The sequence below is a fragment of the Sorghum bicolor genome, chromosome 5 (assembly GCF_000003195.3).
Source record: "Sorghum bicolor cultivar BTx623 chromosome 5, Sorghum_bicolor_NCBIv3, whole genome shotgun sequence".
In the NCBI taxonomy this organism is placed as follows: domain Eukaryota; kingdom Viridiplantae; phylum Streptophyta; class Magnoliopsida; order Poales; family Poaceae; genus Sorghum; species Sorghum bicolor.
This window is the reverse complement of record NC_012874.2, coordinates 70,351,264-70,375,770: the sequence shown is the minus strand read 5'-3', so window position 1 is coordinate 70,375,770 and position 24,507 is coordinate 70,351,264. Positions and strand designations below refer to the sequence as shown.

General features: G+C 38.0%; 1 protein-coding gene, 2 long non-coding RNA genes and 1 pseudogene across 3 annotated transcripts; 2 read left to right on the top strand and 2 right to left on the bottom strand.

Moving 5' to 3' along the window:
• Window positions 440-6,057, bottom strand: LOC8070245. Its single transcript, XM_002449956.2, has 7 exons — window positions 5,829-6,057; window positions 4,314-4,400; window positions 3,930-4,175; window positions 3,647-3,817; window positions 2,617-2,670; window positions 2,365-2,517; window positions 440-965 (listed from the first exon to the last, which is right to left on the bottom strand). The coding sequence occupies exons 1-7, from the start codon at window positions 5,940-5,942 to the stop codon at window positions 594-596; spliced, it is 1,197 nt and encodes a 398-aa protein (XP_002450001.2). The 5' UTR covers window positions 5,943-6,057; the 3' UTR covers window positions 440-593.
• LOC8070244 lies at window positions 9,970-21,676 on the bottom strand (annotated as a pseudogene).
• LOC110435415 lies at window positions 11,711-13,536 on the top strand. The gene is made up of 3 exons (XR_002453074.1): window positions 11,711-11,870; window positions 11,979-12,328; window positions 13,385-13,536. It is a non-coding gene; the product is annotated as an uncharacterized LOC110435415 (long non-coding RNA).
• On the top strand, window positions 16,401-18,226 carry LOC110435414. Its single transcript, XR_002453073.1, has 3 exons — window positions 16,401-16,560; window positions 16,669-17,018; window positions 18,075-18,226. It is a non-coding gene; the product is annotated as an uncharacterized LOC110435414 (long non-coding RNA).

Sequence of the window (24,507 nt, the reverse complement as noted above, 5' to 3'; positions counted from 1 at the left end):
GAATCCTAGCTGACAAAGCCTAATGTTTTAGAAACTCATAAAAATCAGGAGGCGTGATCTCTATGACTTTGCGGTTGCATCGTAGGGTGCCTGCGGCGTGACATCAGCTATTGCATGACATCTCCTACAGTGTTACTTCTCTGGATGACTTTAGTGATGATAATAAACTAAGCACGATCATGACCGTCAACTATATCAGCATAACGAACTTTTCCACGGCTCTTTGCCTTCTTCAGAGCATGACCGCCTTCGCTTTTTGAAAAATCATGACCGCCTTCGCTCAAGGATGAGTGTTGTATACTTTTGTAAGGTAACATAAATAAAGGATGCAGCTTGTTCCTCTTCCTAAACATGTGTTCACACATGAATATGTGATCCACTGCATCCTTCTAATGCTTGTTCACACCAGATGCAAATAAAAAAAATGCAAACACACATAGCAACTGTCCAACTGATCATTACAACGAATATGCATTCACAAGTATATATAGACAATAAAATTATTTATTGGGTGCCTGGTCACACACAAAACCCTACTTGCCTGTGCCGTGGAGATGTTTGCACTCTAAAAGCGATGCATTTTTTTTTTTTTGCTATGGGCAGTTAGGATTCTTCCCGGGTCCTCCATAGAAGATGTAAGTGCCCCAATTTCTTGCTGTACCATTTAGGACTCGATAGCAGTTGCGTTGCGCACCTCCCAAGGCCACATCATTTGGCGATATGAGACTGTTGAACGAATCTACCACTTGGATGTTCCTGATGTAGCTAGCCTTGCCAAACCCTTCCTCAGGGAAGTGTCCACTGCCCATGTCTGTCGAAGTTTGGGAAGCAGGGTTAGGCGAGTACACCTCACCACCCCACTGGATAGACTCGGCACTGTTTGCCAAGTTGGTGAAGATGGACGGTGGCCAATAGCCCAAAACATAGCTTCCAACTTTCAACCACCAATTGCCATCCTTTCGGCCCTACAAACAAAATTACAGGAGAATTAAAATGAGAGGATTGTGAACAACCATAATTATGGCTGCCAATCCCCAATAAGTATTAAAATAATGAAAGTGCATATAAAACGTTCATACTCCCTTTATACTCGTAAAGAAAGTCGTTTTGGACAAGGTTTGTGTCAAACAATGAAAATATAAATCATAAATAACTTTTAAGTTATTGAGTTTGGAAATATAAAAATCATATAAATAGATTATCTTGAAAAATAATTCCTATAAAATATACAAATACCACTTTTTGATAAATATTTTTATAAAAACAAGGAGTCAAAGTTAGACTTATAAAACGACTTCCTTTATTTGTATGAGTATGTCTTCACCTATACTATTAAAATGTATAATTAAAGTCATTAATGCACAGAAATATTTGTTTGCTCCCGTTGTACCAAATGCTAACATATTACAATGTTGCATTTGTAGACTACTCCGTACATCCTACATTACAATGTTGCATTTGATATTGAAATATAAGGCATCCTCGATACATGATGGCCATGATCAGGTTTAGCAGAGATTGTTTAAAAATAATTCATTACTCTAGGAGAAACAAATCAATAAGGTTTAATCGATGACTACATTTGTCATTTTAGTAATCCCTTAAGTTATGTTAAAATCTGTGCAATGTGCGAACTGACAGTATACCTCATTTGGTAACGTTCCATGCAATGAAACTTGTCCACTTGGACTGAAATCATCGACATAGCACGCGTGCTTGCATTTTTCAGAATATTTTCTTATGTGTCCGTCAATAACACCTATTGTGACTTCATCTGTGCCGAGATTTGCTGGTCGCCTTGTTTAGTTTTTGGAATTTTTTTGCAAAAACCCCAAAACCTAAACAACCCACTAAAAATCTAACACCAAAATGTTTTGGTTTTGGTGTTTAGTTCCAAAACATTTTGCAAAACAGAGACACAAATAACCCGTATTTAATACCTCAGTTTGGGACTGCACAGTTTAAGGCCAAAATTTTTTGACCCCATTTACTTCCAAAATGCAAAAACACAAAATATTTTGCTTTTGGCCCAAAAAAGTTTGGAACTAAACAAGGCCTTAGTCTCTCGCATGCCCTAATAGGGGTAGGGTTCTGTACTTGGTTTTGCAAAGAAAAAGAGTATCATACAAGCAACCGGACAAATGCATTACTATGTGGGACACCACAAATATACCAAATCCATAGTATGGCCTATAAGTATAAAAACATCATTATATTTGAAAACTGAAAAAATAGAACAGCTAGATTCTTCCTGAAGTCAAGGCCCCATGAGAATTAACAAGATGCAACTGGCACAAATTATTTGTACTAATTCATGAATTTTATTTTGAATGCTCATAATAATAAAATTTTTTTCTGTTTTACCTTCCAAACTAAAATAGTGATGTCATACTGCAAGCCTGCATAAATGGAGACGGGGGACAGTTGTGAGATGCTGCCACCAATGGCGATTTGATTGTTTGTTTGGATGAATCCTGGGCATAGGTTGTAACATCCTGTTTTGTCATAAGCATCATTCTGCCATAAATAATTAGTATCTTTAATCTATCTCACAACTTAATAAAAGAGAACTCAACATGGCCAATGAAGAAAAAAAGATTTTTGTATTTATCTTACAGTCCAGTATATGAAGAGTCTAGCGTTGCTATCATTATACAGATTAGGGAAAACCTGCAATATAGTAGAGTGCACAGCCCATGAGCCACACTGAAAGAAATTGCACATGTTTCTTTGACATATTACACAGTTGAATCGGCATGCAGTTAGTTATATTCTGCTTTGTTACTCGTCATGTATGCATATAATTAATTAAGATTACTCTCCAACATTTTGAAAGAAAATTTATTTTCCTGTTGATTCGATTTCCCTTTAACTGCATCTGGACAGTTTGATTTTAATTTTCCATACTGCCGTTTGCTAGATGCGCTATGAGTCAGTATGCCATTTTGAGGTGTGTCCTATGCATGAGCTGCCATATGTGGACAACATGTTGCTACCTTTTCATAAACCATAAATAAAACATAAAAATCAAGACAACTGCTTGGGATTCAAATCGATTTTGTTGTGTGGCAGTGTCTTCTTTTGAGAATAAAATATTTCTTCCAATGACTATAAATATATATATGTCCATCCTTGATTTTGTCCGGCCGAAGCAATGTTATTTCACTTGTAGCATCATTAACTGAAACATTCTATGGACCCGAATACCAATATTAACACTAGTAGACACAAATAGTTTAATACTATATCAATATTTGTATTCAAGTTTATAATATATGTTTTAAAATGTTTAACTTAGATATGAACCTTAGACATGTATTCCTTATTAGAGGAGCTTAAAGGCCCCAGAAGGGTTGGTAAAGAGAACCTACTATGGATGTTGTGTTCAGTACTATTTGTGGGTAACATGGATCTGTAGAAAGAGTAAAATACAGGAGTAGTTTATACTCTCAAGCCTTCTCTCAGTTACTAAAAACAGTGCTGTTAGTATAACTCATGAAAGAAAAAGTTTTGCATGTGAATGGACAACCTAGTCTACTTCTTCTTATGTTATCGTAGCAGCAGATACGTCATGGAGCTTAAAATGCAGCATTTAATATAATTTATGTGCATAAGCTTGGAATGATGTGTCCCGTTTAGGTCTTACCTGCCATCCTGCTTCAATGGTATTGAGGTCGTTGTTCTGGTAGGACCCACTGGTGATCCAGAGCTGAGCCAAACTGAAGTGCTTGGCGCTCTCAACTGTCGGTTGCCACAAATTGAAGGTGGCTTGGGTTCCATAGTACTTATCATTGCCCCAAGCAGAGGCGACGGCATGCTGATCCATGGGATAGGAAGTAAAGTATACTTGCAATGTTAGATCATATAATAACGATACATCCATGAGATAGGATGTAAAATATTCTTGAATGGGAGGTTTTAGTTTGTACCTGGTGACCTTTGGTTTGATTGGATGTTTGAGGGTCTTCGACAGACATTAGATTTGGGACACCGATGGGCATCATCTTGCCATACTTCCTGATAGAGCTAGCCTTCAGTATATCCTCATCTTTGGTCCTTCGGATCGGTATGGTGTTCTCAGGGCACTCGCCATTTTGATGCCATGTTTGGGTGAAAGGATGAGTTATAATGCTGGACTCATCGTAATGGCTTATTGGGTAGTCAGAAGGCCGCATCTGAAACGGTATGATGGAGCACCACCACCAATGAATCACATCGAAATAAACATGTATATTGGACACACGAGGGTACAATTAATTGGCAGGTGGCAGCTAACACTGAAATGAAATCTGAAATGGTGTTGTAGAAGGAACCTGGATAACATGATTCTTGAGGAGAGGATGATCAAATGCAGGCTGTTTAGTGATGTGCACACAGTCTATGATATCTCCATCTGGGCTCTGTGAATTTCTCAGAATCAATGGTTGCAAGAAGATACCGTAACAGATTTCAATCGTCCATATGACCCCTTGTTATCTATAACTCTTATAATCCTAAACCCCACTAAGTATTTCTCTAAGCATGCAAGCTATCCACCTAAGCAATGCACTACCATATTGAGTTAAAATCCACTAAGTAAAACCTCAATAACTATTTATCTTAACATACAATGTGCTACCACATATATACAATTAAAATCCAATAGCACATATGACAATTGTAGTGTCCACGCCAACAAGACAAATAAGTATAGTCCACATCATCGTACTACACAATCCATTAATCCGCGATTCCCGCAGCAACGCGCGGGGTATGCTCCTAGTTTATATTTTGCATGAACTGTAGCTTAAGTGACTAGGAATTAATTCTATCTCTTGGACCAAACCCATCCAATACTGACCTATGTTTATTGTTTTTTGATCTTGAAGTCTTCATCACTTACTCTAAGCAAAGTCATTTATCTTTATATGATTTTGCGATATACCTCAACGGCTTATGTTTGTGACCATATTTTATTTGGTTTTGTTAACAAAAGGTGTGGTCAATGTTAATGTAAACATTATCTTTTTTTTCTAGAGCGGGTGTTTAGCCCGTTTTTCATTAAGAAGTGGAGTAACCAAATGTTACAAGAGACTTGCTGCAGCGGCGAGTAGCCAAAACAAGCAAGAACGCCTACGCTACTGGATTGTCTTCTAAAAAATTACATAGCAACAGTTTGCAGCGACCAGAGAGCCGACGGCACGGCTAGGCTTCGGAAGCCAGCAGACACCCAATGTAAACATTATCTAACATATCTAATGGCCGGTTTGGACAGATTAAAAGCTAGCTGTCTAAAATTAACACAGGTTAGCACTGTTTGATCGAGCAACAACAGGCTGTTTGACAGATTAAACAACAAAGGAATTTTTTTATGTATATAGGGACTCTTATTTTTTAGGATGTTTATAATTGTGGATATGATGGAGGCAACACTCGAGGACCCTGGAAAACTGCCCAGGTCCCAAGAACCAGTGGAAGACCATGAGGCCTCTCTTCTGCACAACTATTGATTGCCAGTGGAAGAAGAAGCCTGTGACATTCATATAGGCCTAAATGATGTGCTCGTTAACAACAAGATGCCTATATTGATTATCGTCCTTATATTCTCAAGATGTGCATGCTCAGGTTCATGTTGGTGCTCATATGAGTAGGATGCGCAAGCAAACATGCCTTCATAAGAAGGGTGGGCTGCTTGCATATTTATCAGTGTCTCTTTAGGTACGGTAGTCTGTCTCAGAAACAGAACTATATATATCAACCAAAGAAAGCCAGCAAACATATAAATTGAAAAGGTCCCAAATTTTGATTTCCAGTAGAAAAACACACCAACGTGGCGACGCTGTATGTACCTGAATGCTTGTGAGGGGAGCCTCGCTGAGTTGCCTCGCAGCTGCAGCCTCCAAGGCGAGAAGCACAAGAGAGATGATGAGCGTGGCCACCAAGCGCACTCGCGTCGAAGCCATTACGTGTTGGTTTATTTGTGTATCAGAGCTTGGCCTGCCTGCCCCGTGCTGCTTCTCACTTGCTGTGCAATCTGTATAACCATTGATTTATATTTAGAGATCAGATCAGCTAGAGAGACAGAGCGAAGAGGAGACTTATTGAGACGTCTCCTCCAATTATTATTATTTTTCCTCCAGACGATAATTATTCGGGTGCTTTCGACATGGATTGGAGGCATGGTCATCGCAAGGAGCGCCAATCTGCCCAGTTGCTACGGCCAGTTCAATTCTGAACCATGACTAGAAGACATGCATGGAAATTTTGACTTGTTCCCATGGGCAAAACACGTTGAATTAATCCTTTCCCAACCCAAACCCGATTACACACGGTTATGAAGATAGCTAACATGACCAAGTGCTTACATTATTATGATGGACAATTCGAAGAAGCAACATGAATGTATTTGTACACATCATGATTGCCGAGCTACATTAGTTTAATGAAAACTAAATATACCTACTAATACATCAGTATAGCTGTATCATGTTTGGGACATGACGACACATCATACTATTATACGCAAAAGGATTGCTTGACTTTTTGTCTGTTCTATTAATTATAATATCTCTTCCTGTATTAACTAGTGCTTTTTCTTGAACGGTATCAATAGGACGGCATGCAGTTAATTAATTACATCTCCACCTAATATTTCATATGAGATGCTTTATTTACAGTTAAATAGTGCTTTTATTTACATCTCCACCTAAATTTTTCTCAACCATTGATCTGAAAATAATCAAACTAATTAGAAATAAGGGCGGTCTAGTAATTCCAACTTAATCCCCTTCCGAAGCACCCATCGACAAGGCGCTCCACTCCTAGGGACTCGTTGGCGTTTGCCTGTCTCGTGCTCCACCCCATCGTTGATCCAACGCCGCCTCCCTCATGCACATCATCGAATAGGCTTTCTACCAAGGCCTTGTTTAGTTCCGAAAAGATTTCGGATTTTGGTACTGTAGCATTTTTGTTTGTTTGTGGCAAATATTGTCCAATCATAAATTAACTAGGCTCAAAAGATTTATTTCGTAAATTACAGACAAACTGTATAATTAATTTTTGTTTTTTCTTCTATATTTAATGCTTCATTCATGTGCCACAAGATTTAATGTGACATGGAATCTTGAAAAGTTTTTGGATTTCGGGGTGAACTAAACAAGGCCCAAGTTATCCCATCATGCCAACATTAGCTTGGGATTTATTTTGTTAATTCATTGACTGAACTGGCGATGCAAAACTTGTCGTCCTTGGAATTGCGGGACTCCATCACCAGTGGCCCTCTTTCACGGCTTCCTCGCCGCCACAGCCTTCTCGGTCTGAACCCTCAGAAGTCTTGCAAAACCAATTCCCAGAAGAGCTGAAAACTCCAGCTGCAAAAACATCATCGGGCAGCCCTGGATCAAGAGACGGCGGGTGGAGATGCAGAACTCGTCGGCCTCGGAATCGCTGGACTCCATCACCAGCTGGCTTTTGGCGCCAAGCTGCTGCAGCCTGCAGCCTGACATGGCTGGCGGGTGCCACCGAGAAGATAGCTTTTCCATGGCCAGGGAGATAAGGGGCAGAAAAAGTTATATTCTACGCTTTAAATTTGAAAATAATTTCTGATCCATATATTTTTGGTTCTAGACTCATATAGTTCAGGTTTCGGCCCACAACTTAAGTTCATCTACATTGGTTAATTTTATTTCATAGCCATCTGATCTATCTAAATGGGTGGCTCTATTTTTTTCTAAGAACTGCAAAATTTCACATTTCATATTAAAGAGTGCATGGCTCTAGTTATTTTTATTTCATAGCCATCGACTAAAGAGTTGGACTGCCGAGTCCTTTATTTGAGCGGTTCTATGTTGGACCCCACCAGGCGAATGGCTAGCGTGTTGTAGATGGGTATTACGATCCCAATCCTTCTACTTGTAAGAACCTGTTTGGTTCCCCTTGCTAAATTGTAGTTATATGAATTTTGACATATTAAATTTAGTGAGAAGAGATGGCTGGACGTCTCCCTAAACCGGTTGTCCGAGTTTGGGGCTATTGTATTACTCAGGGATTCAAACCAAGGTTGCTGAATGTACTAATCAATCATCCTAGCATAGTAAGCAACGATATAAATTTTCAATAATTAATATTTTTTAAATATGCTTGTATAAATAATATATTTTTCCAATATGTATATATATGTGTTTCTTAGATATACTGTAGGCACTTGACCCAATCGTTTGGCTTGAAGAGACACTCTCAAATTTTAGGTTTAAGGGAGTGGAAGTTGAGAGCTTTCATGTAGATAATGGTGGATTGATCCAATGTCAAATTGGCTTTTCTATCACTGCTAGGAAGGAATGTTGTACAAATCTAAGCAATAGGAATAAAGGCACCTGATAAGAAAATTGCACAAAAATATTATGTCATTGCATGTTGAAATAAATAAACTTGCGAATAATGGGTACACCCTGCCTAAACTATCCTCTATGATGATACAAGCAATAAATGCGGGCTGGTATCATTATGTTACGGGCTGTCGAAGCAATCATGTTGTAAAGTTGAAGTCAAACTCATAGCTTATATCTAGATTTGTTGTTATTAGAAAGCTTGGTTCTCATATCTATTTCTTTTGCCAACACTTACATGTTGATGGCTATGACTTAACCTACTCAGGTTGCAACTTTGAAGTCGTTATAAACTAGACAATGTATGTATTGGCTTATGATTGGAAATATAACGATGAATGGCTTACACTCACTATATAGAAGGGTTTCATGAAAACTAGCTTATGACTATGATGGGATCACCTAGCCCACCGACTTCTCGACCACTGCTAGCCGTTGCTAGTAGACTCCGTGTTCATACTTTTGAAGCAAGGGAGAGTGTACTACATAATGCATTGCTCTATGACAATGATATTTATGGATACCACATCGGTGACCTACACCACACCGACTTAATAATATGAGGAAGTCAAATTAGGCGGTGATCTACTAATGTTTATATGAACTTTGGGGCGTACTTGGGACATCTAGTTTGTAATGACTCAGTTTAAACTATTATGGTTATATGAACTTGATGAATTTGGGCGGATAATCATTGTAATATACAAGATCTTTAATTACTTAATGAGTTTCATTGTCATTTATGGATGTACAATAGTATAGCATATAATACGAATATGAAAACTATTTGACATGAAAACAGATTGAATGGAAAGTAACCACCAAAGAGAAAAGAAAATAAAAGAAACAAAAATTAAAAAGAAAAAAATAAAAAGAAAATGAAAAAGAAAAAAGAAAAAGAAGTGGCATTTAGTTTCGGTTGGTTAAACCAACCAAAACTAGAGGTGGGCGCCATCAGACCCGGGCTAGAGCCCCCTAGCTTTAGGCTGAGCTAGTATAACAAACTAGGACTAGAAGTCACTATTCAATTCTTGTTGGGTGGCTTTGGACTAAAAAGCGAGACTTTTCGCAGTCTTGGTTGGAAACCGAGACAATAGGGGGTTTCCAACCGGGACTGCTACCCATACCTCCACTAGTGTACCTTTTTAAAGACAACTAATTTACACCGACTAGTTGAAGATACTATCATTCCTTCTTTCGCATTATTGATTTATTTATTTATTTTGCAAAAATCACATTATTGATTTATTTATTTTTTTTTGCAAAAATCACATTATTGATTTATTATAAGGGAAAAACGTCATCCACGGTAGGTGAATAGATGCATTGTTGCCGACTCTAGATTGCAACATCCTATCCTTTAATCAACAGCTTCATCTTGTCATATGGGACGTGTTTAATTCACATTGAGTTTCAGGGGCTCGTAGGACATCTTTTTAAATTTATTTTTGTAGTTTTTTTGTTGTATTATATATCTTTGAGTGCTAGAAGTAAGTATAATAACATTTGTACACTAAAAAAAAGAATTATTTCAAGTTGGTCATGTCTTTGGTGCAATGCCTATATGATTGTAATAACTAACGACGAAAAAAGTTCTTATTCCATATATTCTGGAACACGCGTTGAAACATGAATTCATTTGGTGAAAGCTTTTAACATTTGATCACACATCTTACTAATGTTGATGGATGCATAACAATAATTGACCACTGCAGGGCCATACATGGATACGCATATTGCATGCATTAATATGGACCCTAACAGTTCTTATTCCTGTGTCTAGTAATATATATGCATTATATTGCTAAATGGGTACTCGTCATGCATGTGTCAACGAGATAGTTTTACTATGAGCAGTTAGGATTTTTCCCAGGTCCGCCAAAGTAGATGTACGTGCCCCAGTCGCCACTGGTACCACTCTGCACATTATAGCAGTTGCTCTGCTCAGTTATCGGGTTTACACTACTTGGCGATCTGAGGGTGTTCGACGAATCTACCACTAGCATGTTCTTGATGTGACAAGCCTTGCCAAATCCTTCATTAGGGAAGTGTCCACTGCCCATTTGTGTCGAAGTTTGGCCAGCATCTGGCGAGAATACCTCGCCACCCCACTCAACAGAGGAGGCACTATCTTTCAAGTATGTGAAGATCGAGGATGGCCAATAACCCACGTCAGTGCCTCCCACTTGTAGCCACCAATTGCCACTCTGTGGATCCTGCAAGCAAAATGTCAATTGGGAGAGTTGTTCAATAGTCAGAATCATGCATCAAATAAGCATGCATTTGACACGAGTTCTCTATGCACATTAATGAATTTAGTTTGTGTGCTTTGGGTGTGAATTAATGCTATGTATTATTTACCTTCCAAACCAAAATATCGAAGTCATATTGTGTGCCACCATAGGTGGAGATTGGGGACAAGCTACCAGCGATGGCGATCTGATTGTTTGTCTGGACAAACCCTGCGCATCCTAGGTTGTAACATCCTGTGTGTTGATATGCATCCCGCTATAAAATTCCAGATCAATAGAATGTTAGTAAACTTACCCCAACCTCAATGAAAAATGATCAATATTTCCAATGAAGACAAAAAGGAACGTGATGTCTATCTTACAGTCCAGTAGATGAAGAGTCTAGTATTGCTATCTCCATACATAGCTGGGGTAAACCTGCAATTTTGTACAGAGAAAAGGATCATTAGTTTACAATAATGAAAGTGATAGCACAACTTAGAGGGCAAGGACCAGAGCTTTTGGTGCGCTTCCTTTCCTGATGCAAACAAAAAACAAGCAAGGCAGAAAATTGTAACACCCTAAAATCTGCTCCTTTTAAAATAGATGAAAATTGATTTAGTTTTGTATTTGAGTGCTCATGAAAATATAAAAAAAAAATTTCTCCTTGTTCGGCACATCTTTATTCCTTGTTTTACACCCTATGCTTTCGTTTCGAGTTTCCCAAAATCTTTTCTGTGTAACCCAAATCACTCCTTTCAGTTCCTCACCCGTCAATCAATCTCTAAAAAGTTACCGGGAATTATTTTCGCATTTTCCTGAAACTCGTTCCACTTTTCTGTGAGCATAATCTAATTTTTAGATACTCCTAGATATCTTTTATGGGCTCTAAATACTTTATTTGGGTTCCTCATGTTCTAAAATATCTCTAAGAATTTTCTCATGATTTTTGGACCCTTCGTAGTATTTTTCGGACCTTAAATATTAATTCTGGACTTTCTAGAATTATTTTTATTCACGAAATTAATTAATTCCGAAAATAATAAAATATCTCGTTTTTCGATCAACCCAAAACCCTAACACTATATATATGCCGGCGTAGCCCTTGACGCGCTGGTTCCGAAAGTACGATCGGTTTTCTGAGCCGCCACTTCTATCGTTCTAGATCTAAAGCCGAAGTTTCGAAACCTAAAGCTCCGACGAACTTCCGGCGAAGGTTCGGCGAGCTTTTCCAGCCATCTTGGACATCTCCTGCGAAAACCGTCGCCATCTAGAGGTTCGTCTTGTTATCCTCTACACCGGCATGTCATTATTATTTTGAATCCGTGGCCGTATGATCGTTTTCCTAACCCTTCTTTATGTTTTCCGACGAGCTCCACCATAGATGACTCTGTTCTTCATCTTTTTCGACCGCCGGTGACCCCTACCCCTCCCTGCTGCTGCACATCGTGCCACCCTTGGGACGTGCGCCCCAACTCGTGACCCCTTGCGCTACTGGTTCCAGTCTGGCCGGCAAGGCTATCTCCGGCCAGCTGCTCCGACGTGGCCTCATCGTGCCCCATGTGCGGGGCTGCGCATCACTGGTCACGTTGGGCCTCTTGGTCAGCTGGTGAGCTCCCACCTTGGCGTCTTTCCCTGGCCAGGAGGCAAGGCGAGCCTCCTACCACTCACGTACACAGTGAACGCCATGGCCATGGAGGTTACGATCCGTACAGGCACAAGATAGAAGATGAGGTATTTACAGAATCACCACTCATCCGTAATTTCTACAATTTAATCATCTTAAATCTAATTCGGTTCATTCAAGTTGCGTTATTTTCATAACGTTGTAGTAGTACCAATGTTTATGATGTGTCCCAATTCTGAATTTATTAATTTAAAAATACAATTTGTTTAGTATTTATTTAATAGCTTTTTAATTAAAACCAACCTAGGGTCGTAAATTCGTTCTTGTCGCACCACGACCGTGCCGACCATAAGCTACGTGTTAGTGGCGATGTTTAACATGTCTCACATCATCGAATGTTATAAGTTAAATATTAATTTAATTTATGCTTATGCAATTAAGTTTCAAATTAAAAGCAACACGGATTTGTGTATAGCTTTTTTTTATATATAAATTAATATTAATTTAATTAATATCAACTTTAGTGTCTTTTGAATTATAAGTTGTTTAATTCAAACTTAAAACATAAGTGCTTTAGTTTATTTACCACATGCTTTCTATACATAGTTAAATACTAAAGTGATTAATACACTTGCATCTAGTTTTATAAGTAAAAAATCAGTAGGTTTTATATTTATGTATTTCATATATAAATGTTAAGCTGATTAAATGGTATACATAATCATGTTTCTAAATTATAATTTATTTAGTCCAAACATGTATGTTAAATTTGATTAGATTTTAGATGCTCTCATATGTCAGTTTGTATTTACATGTTAGTGTGGATTTGGCATAAATGATATCTAAATATTTATAAATAAAACATGATTAGTTTTAACTTGACTTTTAAAAATAATTTATGTTAACATTAATCTGAATTAATAACTTTTATATTATTTTGTTTACTTAAATAGTTAAATAAATTAAATATGTAAGCTTCTCTTTTATAATATAAAACTATCGTTAGTCATTTCTTTTAACGATAGGTTCGGTTTCGGTGGTTCTTGCGATCTTGTAGTGCTGATCATTTATTAGTACACTCTTTTCTCTTGTGTGGTGTACTGTTCTTAGTTGTTCTATTGTTGTTTGTATGTTTGCCTATGTGTGGTGCTTGATACGAGTAGACGAGAACTGTTTGTGGACGTTGAAGATGAGAAGATGATGACCAAAAGCTGTTGGTGTGAGAATTGAGCAAGTGCTTAAGGCAAGTATAACTTGGGATCATCCTTGTTACCTATTCACTTATAACTACACATATATGTCATATGCATGCTTTCACCTTGTCGACCTTAGCAAAATCATAGATGATTGTTACCTGGATTCCTTGCTACCTACTTGATATGCATTTGTTGTAGATGTGCTAGTGCTTGATATAATCCATGATCTTGTAAGATGATTAATAACTATGCAATGAACGTTAAAAGATGACAAATAACTATATGAGATCTTGTCTGTAAGTGATCACCGGGACAACAGTGCAACCATGAGGGCTATAATGGCTCTGGCTTTAGCTCAGTATGGAGACCTTTTCTAGCTTGTTAGAGGTTACCCGAAAGGGCGGAGGGGCTGAACCGACACGGGTATAGTGCGAGCCCCTGTCCCTATGTGTATAGGCTGCGCGTCATTGTGCCATTCGGAAGGGGGGTATCTATATCTGCTCGCAAAGGAAACCTTGCGGCCCTAACATGTTAGACGAACTTTTGAAAGGCTTCATAGTGATCCCTGCCGACCTTCCTTGGGAGTGGGTTAAGAGGCTGATCACCTCGGGCGAAAGGGTAAATCATGACTCATGGGTAAAGATGTACAACCTCTGCAGAGTGTTAAAACTAGTATACTAGCCGTGCTCACGGTTAAGAGCGGCCTTGGGGGTTCTTGCTGCGACGACGATGAGCTTGTTAAGTTGTTATGTTCATTTGATTATCGTTTATGCTAAGAATTAATTATGCTTACACTTGATCATGTGATTAATGGATTATTACTGCTACCTTGACAATTGCTATTAAATTATGAACATGCTCTCCACTATTAAAAGCTAAATGCAGTTAAACCAGTGTCAGCCATTTGAGCCTCATGAACCCCTGGTTATACTTGTTGAGTACGATATGTGCTCACTCTTGCTATTTCCCACCACTCCAGTATACTACTAAGAGTTATCAGAGGAGCGAAGGAGTTACGAAGGACGTTATCAGGATACAAGAAGTGCTAGGCATATGTTACCCCCAGTCAGCCGTCCCTGTGAAGATTGAGCCTGAAGATTAGTTATTGTGTTACGATTCTCTGATGTAAGTGTTAATTATAAGTATGTTTCCGCTCTATAACATTGTTTTTGATATTATTGCTTCTGTTGTTGTATCTGTGGACTTCCTGGGCACACATATGGCTAGCCTGGTTTTGTTCTTTAAAATCGGGTGTGACAGAGTGGTATCAAAGCAGTGTTGACTGTAGGACGTATGCCTAGATAGAACTGGTCGATTAGAAAAGTCTAATTTGCTATAAAACTATTTTATTATCCCTTGACTCTTTAATTTTGATTATTTCTCAATCCTTGTCCCGTTGTATTCTCTCCTTGATAGCTTCCTTTGAGCTATTATTGCTTACTCCCTTGGTTTTTGTTCTATGTAATTTTACTAAAAGTTTTTTTATCCTACCTCATTCAAAAGTTCGATAGTCTTTTATCATCTCTCATCTGCCCTTTAGGATGACCACCATATTGAAGAAACACGTATAGAATCGATGATGTGTTGTGTGCTTGTCTTGTTTGGCGTATTGCTTGTGTGTCGTCTCTATTCTTGTGTTTTGAAGGAGGCCCAAAAGTTATCGTCTTGAGAAGTAGCTCAATCTTGTTAAGTGGGGTAGCGTCTGCTACCATCATCTATCTTAAGTTTCAAGACCTATCGACCTAATGATCAATCTTATCTTTCTTGTATATCTCTTTCTTGTATATTAAACTTTATCTTTTCTATCATCAATCGTCATCTTCTTCTGCTCTTTTGTTAGTCTTTGCCCCTTGATTGTTTACCTTATAATATAATGATCTAAAGGTCAACTTCATCCTCTTAGTCTACTTTTCTTGTCATCAATCTTTGTATTTCTTGTGATCGATTATTATTTTTCAACTTAACCTTTGTCCGTCTACAGTTATTTTATCAACTCTCATTATAGAGCTCGAAATAACATTGAAGAACTTACCAATCCTTGCTAATTTTAATCTTTTATCATAAATGTCATAATCTTGAATCAAGGAATTCTAAGCACTATAAGATGTATCTTTATCATTTATATTATCTCTTGCTGATCTTCACTCCTTGACTTTAGACCTCATAATCTAAAGATCTGTGATCAACCTTTATCTATTTTTTTAACCTTCCTTGATCTTTCTTTTCTACCTATGCTGATCTTCAATCCTTTGATCTCATTTCATAAATCCCAAATGAATCTTGAGAACAAATCCTTGACATTTTTGTCAACCTTTGTTAATCCTTAATCTCTAAATCATATCCCGTCAAAAGTATCAAAACAATCTTGAAGATCTGCTTTATCGTTATCTCTAGTCTCATCGAATCTCGGGACGAGATTCCTGTTAAGTGGGGTAGAATTGTAACACCCTAAAATCTGCTCCTTTTAAAATAGATGAAAATTGATTTAGTTTTGTATTTGAGTGCTCATGAAAATATAAAAAAAAAATTTCTCCTTGTTCGGCACATCTTTATTCCTTGTTTTACACCCTATGCTTTCGTTTCGAGTTTCCCAAAATCTTTTCTGTGTAACCCAAATCACTCCTTTCAGTTCCTCACCCGTCAATCAATCTCTAAAAAGTTACCGGGAATTATTTTCGCATTTTCCTGAAACTCGTTCCACTTTTCTGTGAGCATAATCTAATTTTTAGATACTCCTAGATATCTTTTATGGGCTCTAAATACTTTATTTGGGTTCCTCATGTTCTAAAATATCTCTAAGAATTTTCTCATGATTTTTGGACCCTTCGTAGTATTTTTCGGACCTTAAATATTAATTCTGGACTTTCTAGAATTATTTTTATTCACGAAATTAATTAATTCCGAAAATAATAAAATATCTCGTTTTTCGATCAACCCAAAACCCTAACACTATATATATGCCGGCGTAGCCCTTGACGCGCTGGTTCCGAAAGTACGATCGGTTTTCTGAGCCGCCACTTCTATCGTTCTAGATCTAAAGCCGAAGTTTCGAAACCTAAAGCTCCGACGAACTTCCGGCGAAGGTTCGGCGAGCTTTTCCAGCCATCTTGGACATCTCCTGCGAAAACCGTCGCCATCTAGAGGTTCGTCTTGTTATCCTCTACACCGGCATGTCATTATTATTTTGAATCCGTGGCCGTATGATCGTTTTCCTAACCCTTCTTTATGTTTTCCGACGAGCTCCACCATAGATGACTCTGTTCTTCATCTTTTTCGACCGCCGGTGACCCCTACCCCTCCCTGCTGCTGCACATCGTGCCACCCTTGGGACGTGCGCCCCAACTCGTGACCCCTTGCGCTACTGGTTCCAGTCTGGCCGGCAAGGCTATCTCCGGCCAGCTGCTCCGACGTGGCCTCATCGTGCCCCATGTGCGGGGCTGCGCATCACTGGTCACGTTGGGCCTCTTGGTCAGCTGGTGAGCTCCCACCTTGGCGTCTTTCCCTGGCCAGGAGGCAAGGCGAGCCTCCTACCACTCACGTACACAGTGAACGCCATGGCCATGGAGGTTACGATCCGTACAGGCACAAGATAGAAGATGAGGTATTTACAGAATCACCACTCATCCGTAATTTCTACAATTTAATCATCTTAAATCTAATTCGGTTCATTCAAGTTGCGTTATTTTCATAACGTTGTAGTAGTACCAATGTTTATGATGTGTCCCAATTCTGAATTTATTAATTTAAAAATACAATTTGTTTAGTATTTATTTAATAGCTTTTTAATTAAAACCAACCTAGGGTCGTAAATTCGTTCTTGTCGCACCACGACCGTGCCGACCATAAGCTACGTGTTAGTGGCGATGTTTAACATGTCTCACATCATCGAATGTTATAAGTTAAATATTAATTTAATTTATGCTTATGCAATTAAGTTTCAAATTAAAAGCAACACGGATTTGTGTATAGCTTTTTTTTATATATAAATTAATATTAATTTAATTAATATCAACTTTAGTGTCTTTTGAATTATAAGTTGTTTAATTCAAACTTAAAACATAAGTGCTTTAGTTTATTTACCACATGCTTTCTATACATAGTTAAATACTAAAGTGATTAATACACTTGCATCTAGTTTTATAAGTAAAAAATCAGTAGGTTTTATATTTATGTATTTCATATATAAATGTTAAGCTGATTAAATGGTATACATAATCATGTTTCTAAATTATAATTTATTTAGTCCAAACATGTATGTTAAATTTGATTAGATTTTAGATGCTCTCATATGTCAGTTTGTATTTACATGTTAGTGTGGATTTGGCATAAATGATATCTAAATATTTATAAATAAAACATGATTAGTTTTAACTTGACTTTTAAAAATAATTTATGTTAACATTAATCTGAATTAATAACTTTTATATTATTTTGTTTACTTAAATAGTTAAATAAATTAAATATGTAAGCTTCTCTTTTATAATATAAAACTATCGTTAGTCATTTCTTTTAACGATAGGTTCGGTTTCGGTGGTTCTTGCGATCTTGTAGTGCTGATCATTTATTAGTACACTCTTTTCTCTTGTGTGGTGTACTGTTCTTAGTTGTTCTATTGTTGTTTGTATGTTTGCCTATGTGTGGTGCTTGATACGAGTAGACGAGAACTGTTTGTGGACGTTGAAGATGAGAAGATGATGACCAAAAGCTGTTGGTGTGAGAATTGAGCAAGTGCTTAAGGCAAGTATAACTTGGGATCATCCTTGTTACCTATTCACTTATAACTACACATATATGTCATATGCATGCTTTCACCTTGTCGACCTTAGCAAAATCATAGATGATTGTTACCTGGATTCCTTGCTACCTACTTGATATGCATTTGTTGTAGATGTGCTAGTGCTTGATATAATCCATGATCTTGTAAGATGATTAATAACTATGCAATGAACGTTAAAAGATGACAAATAACTATATGAGATCTTGTCTGTAAGTGATCACCGGGACAACAGTGCAACCATGAGGGCTATAATGGCTCTGGCTTTAGCTCAGTATGGAGACCTTTTCTAGCTTGTTAGAGGTTACCCGAAAGGGCGGAGGGGCTGAACCGACACGGGTATAGTGCGAGCCCCTGTCCCTATGTGTATAGGCTGCGCGTCATTGTGCCATTCGGAAGGGGGGTATCTATATCTGCTCGCAAAGGAAACCTTGCGGCCCTAACATGTTAGATGAACTTTTGAAAGGCTTCATAGTGATCCCTGCCGACCTTCCTTGGGAGTGGGTTAAGAGGCTGATCACCTCGGGCGAAAGGGTAAATCATGACTCATGGGTAAAGATGTACAACCTCTGCAGAGTGTTAAAACTAGTATACTAGCCGTGCTCACGGTTAAGAGCGGCCTTGGGGGTTCTTGCTGCGACGACGATGAGCTTGTTAAGTTGTTATGTTCATTTGATTATCGTTTATGCTAAGAATTAATTATGCTTACACTTGATCATGTGATTAATGGATTATTACTGCTACCTTGACAATTGCTATTAAATTATGAACATGCTCTCCACTATTAAAAGCTAAATGCAGTTAAACCAGTGTCAGCCATTTGAGCCTCATGAACCCCTGGTTATACTTGTTGAGTACGATATGTGCTCACTCTTGCTATTTCCCACCACTCCAGTATACTACTAAGAGTTATCAGAGGAGCGAAGGAGTTACGAAGGACGTTATCAGGATACAAGAAGTGCTAGGCATATGTTACCCCCAGTCAGCCGTCCCTGTGAAGATTGAGCCTGAAGATTAGTTATTGTGTTACGATTCTCTGATGTAAGTGTTAATTATAAGTATGTTTCCGCTCTATAACATTGTTTTTGATATTATTGCTTCTGTTGTTGTATCTGTGGACTTCCTGGGCACACATATGGCTAGCCTGGTTTTGTTCTTTAAAATCGGGTGTGACAAAAATACTGCCGGTATTATGTTTCCACTTCAGGTCTGACCTGCCATCCAGCTTCAATGGTATTGAGGTCATTTCCGTTGTAGGAACCTGCAGTGACCCAGAGCTGTGACAAGCTGAAATCATTTGCCCGAGCAATTGTTGGATCCCACAAATTGAAGGAGGCTTTGGTTCCATAGCACTTATTATCCTGTGCAGCTACTACAGCATGCTGTTCCATGTGAGCGAAAACAAAGTTAGATGAGCAACAGTAGAAATTTTCGTATGAATCAAGGAGGGAGATTATCAATAAAATGAAGGTGATTCTTGAATAGATTTTGTTTACCTGGTGGCCATTCAATACATTTGGTGTGTCAGGGCCATTTATGGAATTGAGGTTCGGAATACTCCTGGGCCTCTTCTTGCCATACCTGCTGATAGAACTTGCCCTTAGGACATCCTGTACCATGGTTCTTCGTATCGGTACGGTGTTCTCAGGGCACTTGCCATTTTGATGCCATGTTTGGGTGATTGGATGGGAGGTAATGTTGTAGTTTTGATTTAGGCTTCTTGGGTGGTAAGAAGGCCGCATCTGAAAGTTGATAGATAAGTGATATAATGATACATAGGTGTTAGTGGCGGCGACTGCATATTTTCAACAGAATCACCCAAGCATGCTACTCCTGAGTATGTTTGGTAAGGAAAGAGGAACCTGGATAGTATGATTCTTGAGTAGTGGATGATCAAATGCGGGTTGTTTGGAGACGTGCACACAGTACGTCTATGATATCTCCATCTGGGCTCTGCTAAATGCGCTCAGAATCAGTGGTTGGAACAAGATTGAGAAGGGAGAATTACAAGACTAATTACCCTATCGTTGGGACAGTTCAAGTTGAACTATATTCATCTTCACATATATACAATATATGTGATGAATATTTGTCTTTAATAAACTTTTGTTGACACATGAATATAAAGACTGAGGCGAGTTGGAGATATGTCGATCTGTTCCCAAAAAATAACTTTAACTAAATATGTATTAAAAATATTAATAATATTTATAATATAAAATTAGTATCATTGCACATATTTTCTATAAAGCGAGTCAAAGTTGTTGGCACGCAAAACATTGCGATCAGCATTTAGGGACATAGTATGTGTATGTCATCTCTGAAATGTGGCGGTAACTAGATATTTTACAATTGGGGACTGTTTAGAATGCTGGAATTTGGAATCAGATCAATTCTATAGAGAAAATGCAAGAACTGAAAAAAGTCCAGTGTTCTAAAGAGAGCCTGATGGGACAACTCTTCATATGTTTCAAATTGTATTTTTTTTAATTTCACTTTATGTGAAACTTGTTGGAATTTGACCAAGTTTACATAAAATACATTAACAAATGTAATACCAAATAAACGTACTATCAAAATAACTTTTTCATGTAACATCTAGTTTGATGTTGTATATATCAGTGTAATTTTTTTATAAATCACTTTTTTGAATATAGAACAAGGCTGAATCATGTCAAAGCTAATACAACTTAAAATTTGTAACTGATGGAGTAAATAGTAAATTTCAGAAAACATGTAACATATTTAAAATCATTGCTGAAGTAGTTTTGTCGAAGTAGCCGTCTATGACCAACATGTGTTTCTAGAGACGGCTAAGGCCTTGTTCAGTTGTTAAAAAATTTTGTTTTCGAGTACTGTAGCACTTTCGTATGTATGTGATAAAAATTGTCCAATCATGAACTAACTAGGCTTAAAAGATTCGTCTCGTAAATTACATGCAAACTGTATAATTAGTTTTTGTTTTCATCTATATTTAATGCTTCATGCAGTTGCCGTAAGATTCGATGTGATGAAAAATCTTGAAAATTTTTGGAAACTAAACAACGCCTAAACTAATAAAAATGCCAACAGAAATGCATTACCACATGTGGAGGTCCTACAAACACGTACGTTTGCATATGCATGCATGCATCGGTACGGTACATGTATCTATTGAAAAATACCATGCACGACCTTTGCATGCTGCATACACGCGTGAACGTCGTCAAGCTGAACGTCAAGCAGTTCTACACATCTATCTACCTCGATGGTTGCCAGAGGAGTCTTGTTGACACGCCTCAGGAGGCTCTCCACCTCCTGCCGCTGCTCCGCGGACATCCCAGTAGTCGTCTCCGTCGCCGCCGCTGTGACTTCTGGCTTCTCGAGGAAGAGAAACCCTAGAGCCACAACAATGGCGACCAAGCACGTTCGCATGGCTGCCATTGGGGCACCCTATAGCTACGTGTGGTACTACTAGTTTCTAGCTTGTGCTTCAAGCAGTGTGCAGTAGTGCGTAGGGAAGGCCGAACGCCGTGGTCATTTTATAGGAGCTCGAGGTCGAGTAGCGAGTAGCGAGACATCCATGCTGGTTGGGCGCTCTGCCTTGTTCTTGTTGTGGATGAGCACGTCGTCAAAGTATTTTCCCGCCGTATGCTTCTCGCGAATGTTGCTAAGCCAAACGCGTCAGCGTCAGGTTCACGGAAGCTTCAACTGACGACTACATCCATTGAGCCCATCTTATGCTCTTCAGCGAACTCTTTGTGTTCCATCAAATGCTCAGTCGTGCAAAATTAAATCTGATGAACTTGAATTAATATTGATAGAATTTTCATCACCCTGTACTGGCCTCAGCATCGATTAATCGCCTCACCTTGAATTCATATAGAACCTTTACTTTGTACTGTCAAATACAACTCAAAGTTCTAATGTAACAAGATTCATACAAATATTCGACACATATCTACCAAAGCATATAGTTGATTTTCTGGCCGATTATTGCGGTGTCACTCAATTGATGAGTCATGAGTCAGAAAGGATATATGAATCTGTAGTATATACGGCAAGCAAGACTGACGTGTAAGGCAGGTTGGGAATGAGGAGATATTCTTTAGTCTTCTATATGGAGACGGATTTTGCAGTCATCCAAGTCTTGATTTGTCTCATGTCAATTTTCTATGGTGCCAAACAATCCTTTGAATTCTCAATGAATAATGATATATTGTGGAGGTTCACACACGCGTTGAACACAATATCTAGTAGTACCTACAAAATACTTCACTGTGCACCAAATTGTAAGTACTTTTAGATTTGTCCTAAGTCAAACTTCTCTTGATTTGACCATATTTATAGAAAATTGCAGAAAGATTTATAGCATACGTAAATGAAGATTACTTACATACACAAATAACAAGATATGTTATTATAGTGCATTTATTTGATATTATAGATGTTAATTGATTTTATAAAGTTCGACGTAGGACAAAGCCAAAATGACATACAATTTGAAAACGGGGAACTTTTTGCAAACACTTTACTTATTCCGGAGATAGGGATGTTGATGATATATCCGCACATAAGTTTTCAATGGCAAACACAACTTATTTAAGATGTTACTCTCTATGTTCAAAAATATACACTTCATGAATGGAGAGGTACAATTCATGAAGAGGTACATAACTTTTCAATGGAAAACTCAAATTATGAATGGAGAGGTACAATTCATGAAGACCAAAAATACAGGCGTCTTTTCCAAAGGTCTCGCATAAGGTAGTGCCTGCGAAAATATTTTTTACATATCACCACTACACGAAGTATTTTCAGACTCTGGCACTTTCTCTGAATGGAGGCGAGCAGCACGTCCATCTCTGCCAAACCGTATGAACTTCGTGTAATGTACGACAACTTAACCGGCTACTTTATGAACTCAAACATATATAAAAAGTTTCAACTACTAAGTTGAAACTCTTGTAATGTACGACAACTTAGGTATAGGATGTGTCTCTAGTGGAGATTTTTTGAAAAAATCAAAAATTTAAATATCAAAATATTTGAACCTGAAACAAATATTTTGAGACAATAAAGAACTTCAAATTGAAAAATTATCCATATCAAATATATAGATCAGATCAGCCACCACAACTTTCGTATTAAATGTGAACATTCAATGTTGTTTATAGGAATTCTGAATAAGTAACTTTCGTATTAACTATGTGAACTTAGAACACACATATTTGACACTCTAGATGATTTCAAATAAGTATCTTTTGAACTACAAGTTGTAGATTGAGTTGATAGCTACGACTTTGGATAGACCATGTCAACATCTGGAGTTATTTGCAAATTTTAAATTTCCAAAATCTATGAACTTTAAACAATATTTTGGATTCTATACAGTTTCAAATAAAAAAGCTAGAGACAGGACGTGCTAATACGACTGCTAGAGGTGGCAACCTTAGGATGCCCACCAATGTAAATGATATATTTTCAGAGCTGGGCACTTTCCTGGAGGCCATGCATGCATTCGTCATTTACGGAGGTGGTGTCTTGTTTGCTTTGCTTTCGTCACTCGTAGAGGCTGTCTCCTAAAATTACTTTTCCTTTAGTATATTTCGGTATAGTACCTACCAAATTCTTTTTCCATAAGGATCCACATCTTTGTTTTTATTATTGCCAATAAAGATATGTCGTTTAATAGATTTACCAGATACACAGATATCGAGTATTTCCAAAAATATCTAGTATTAATATATTGATGTGGAAAGTTGGACAGACTATTGAGTACTGATGTGGAAGGGACGCCGGAAGCATATATGGATAGTGACATGCTCTATATAACTTGACACATTGAACAGATAAAGATAGATATGATAGCGCATGCCTGAACCCATATAGCACGCAATGCTAGCATCAAAACGATGCACGCTGACTGACTGAGAGACGACGCATCGCGCACGTCTCGGCGTGAAGACTTCATCGAAAATTAGTTATGTTTCACGCTCGCCGTAGCACATACATACGCTGGCAACAGTTGTCCGATCGAGATTGACTCGTAGTCGTCGGCCAACGAGCTTCAACTATCCAATGGTGGTAATAAATATAACAATTTGTGTCAAATGCATAGTATATACTCCAACAGTAAATGGTGATATGGCTGAATGGGCCGGTTTGGCACGTACGTCGATGGTGTAGAAAGTCTACAGTTTTTCTCAAGCTAGTAGCCGACTTGTTCCTTGTTTTATATATAGTTTTCCTTTTAATTTATTGTTGGTATGAAATATATCGTGGCTAGGGTCAGGTTCGAACGTCTGTCCTCCATAGTTTATGTTCTCAACTTGAT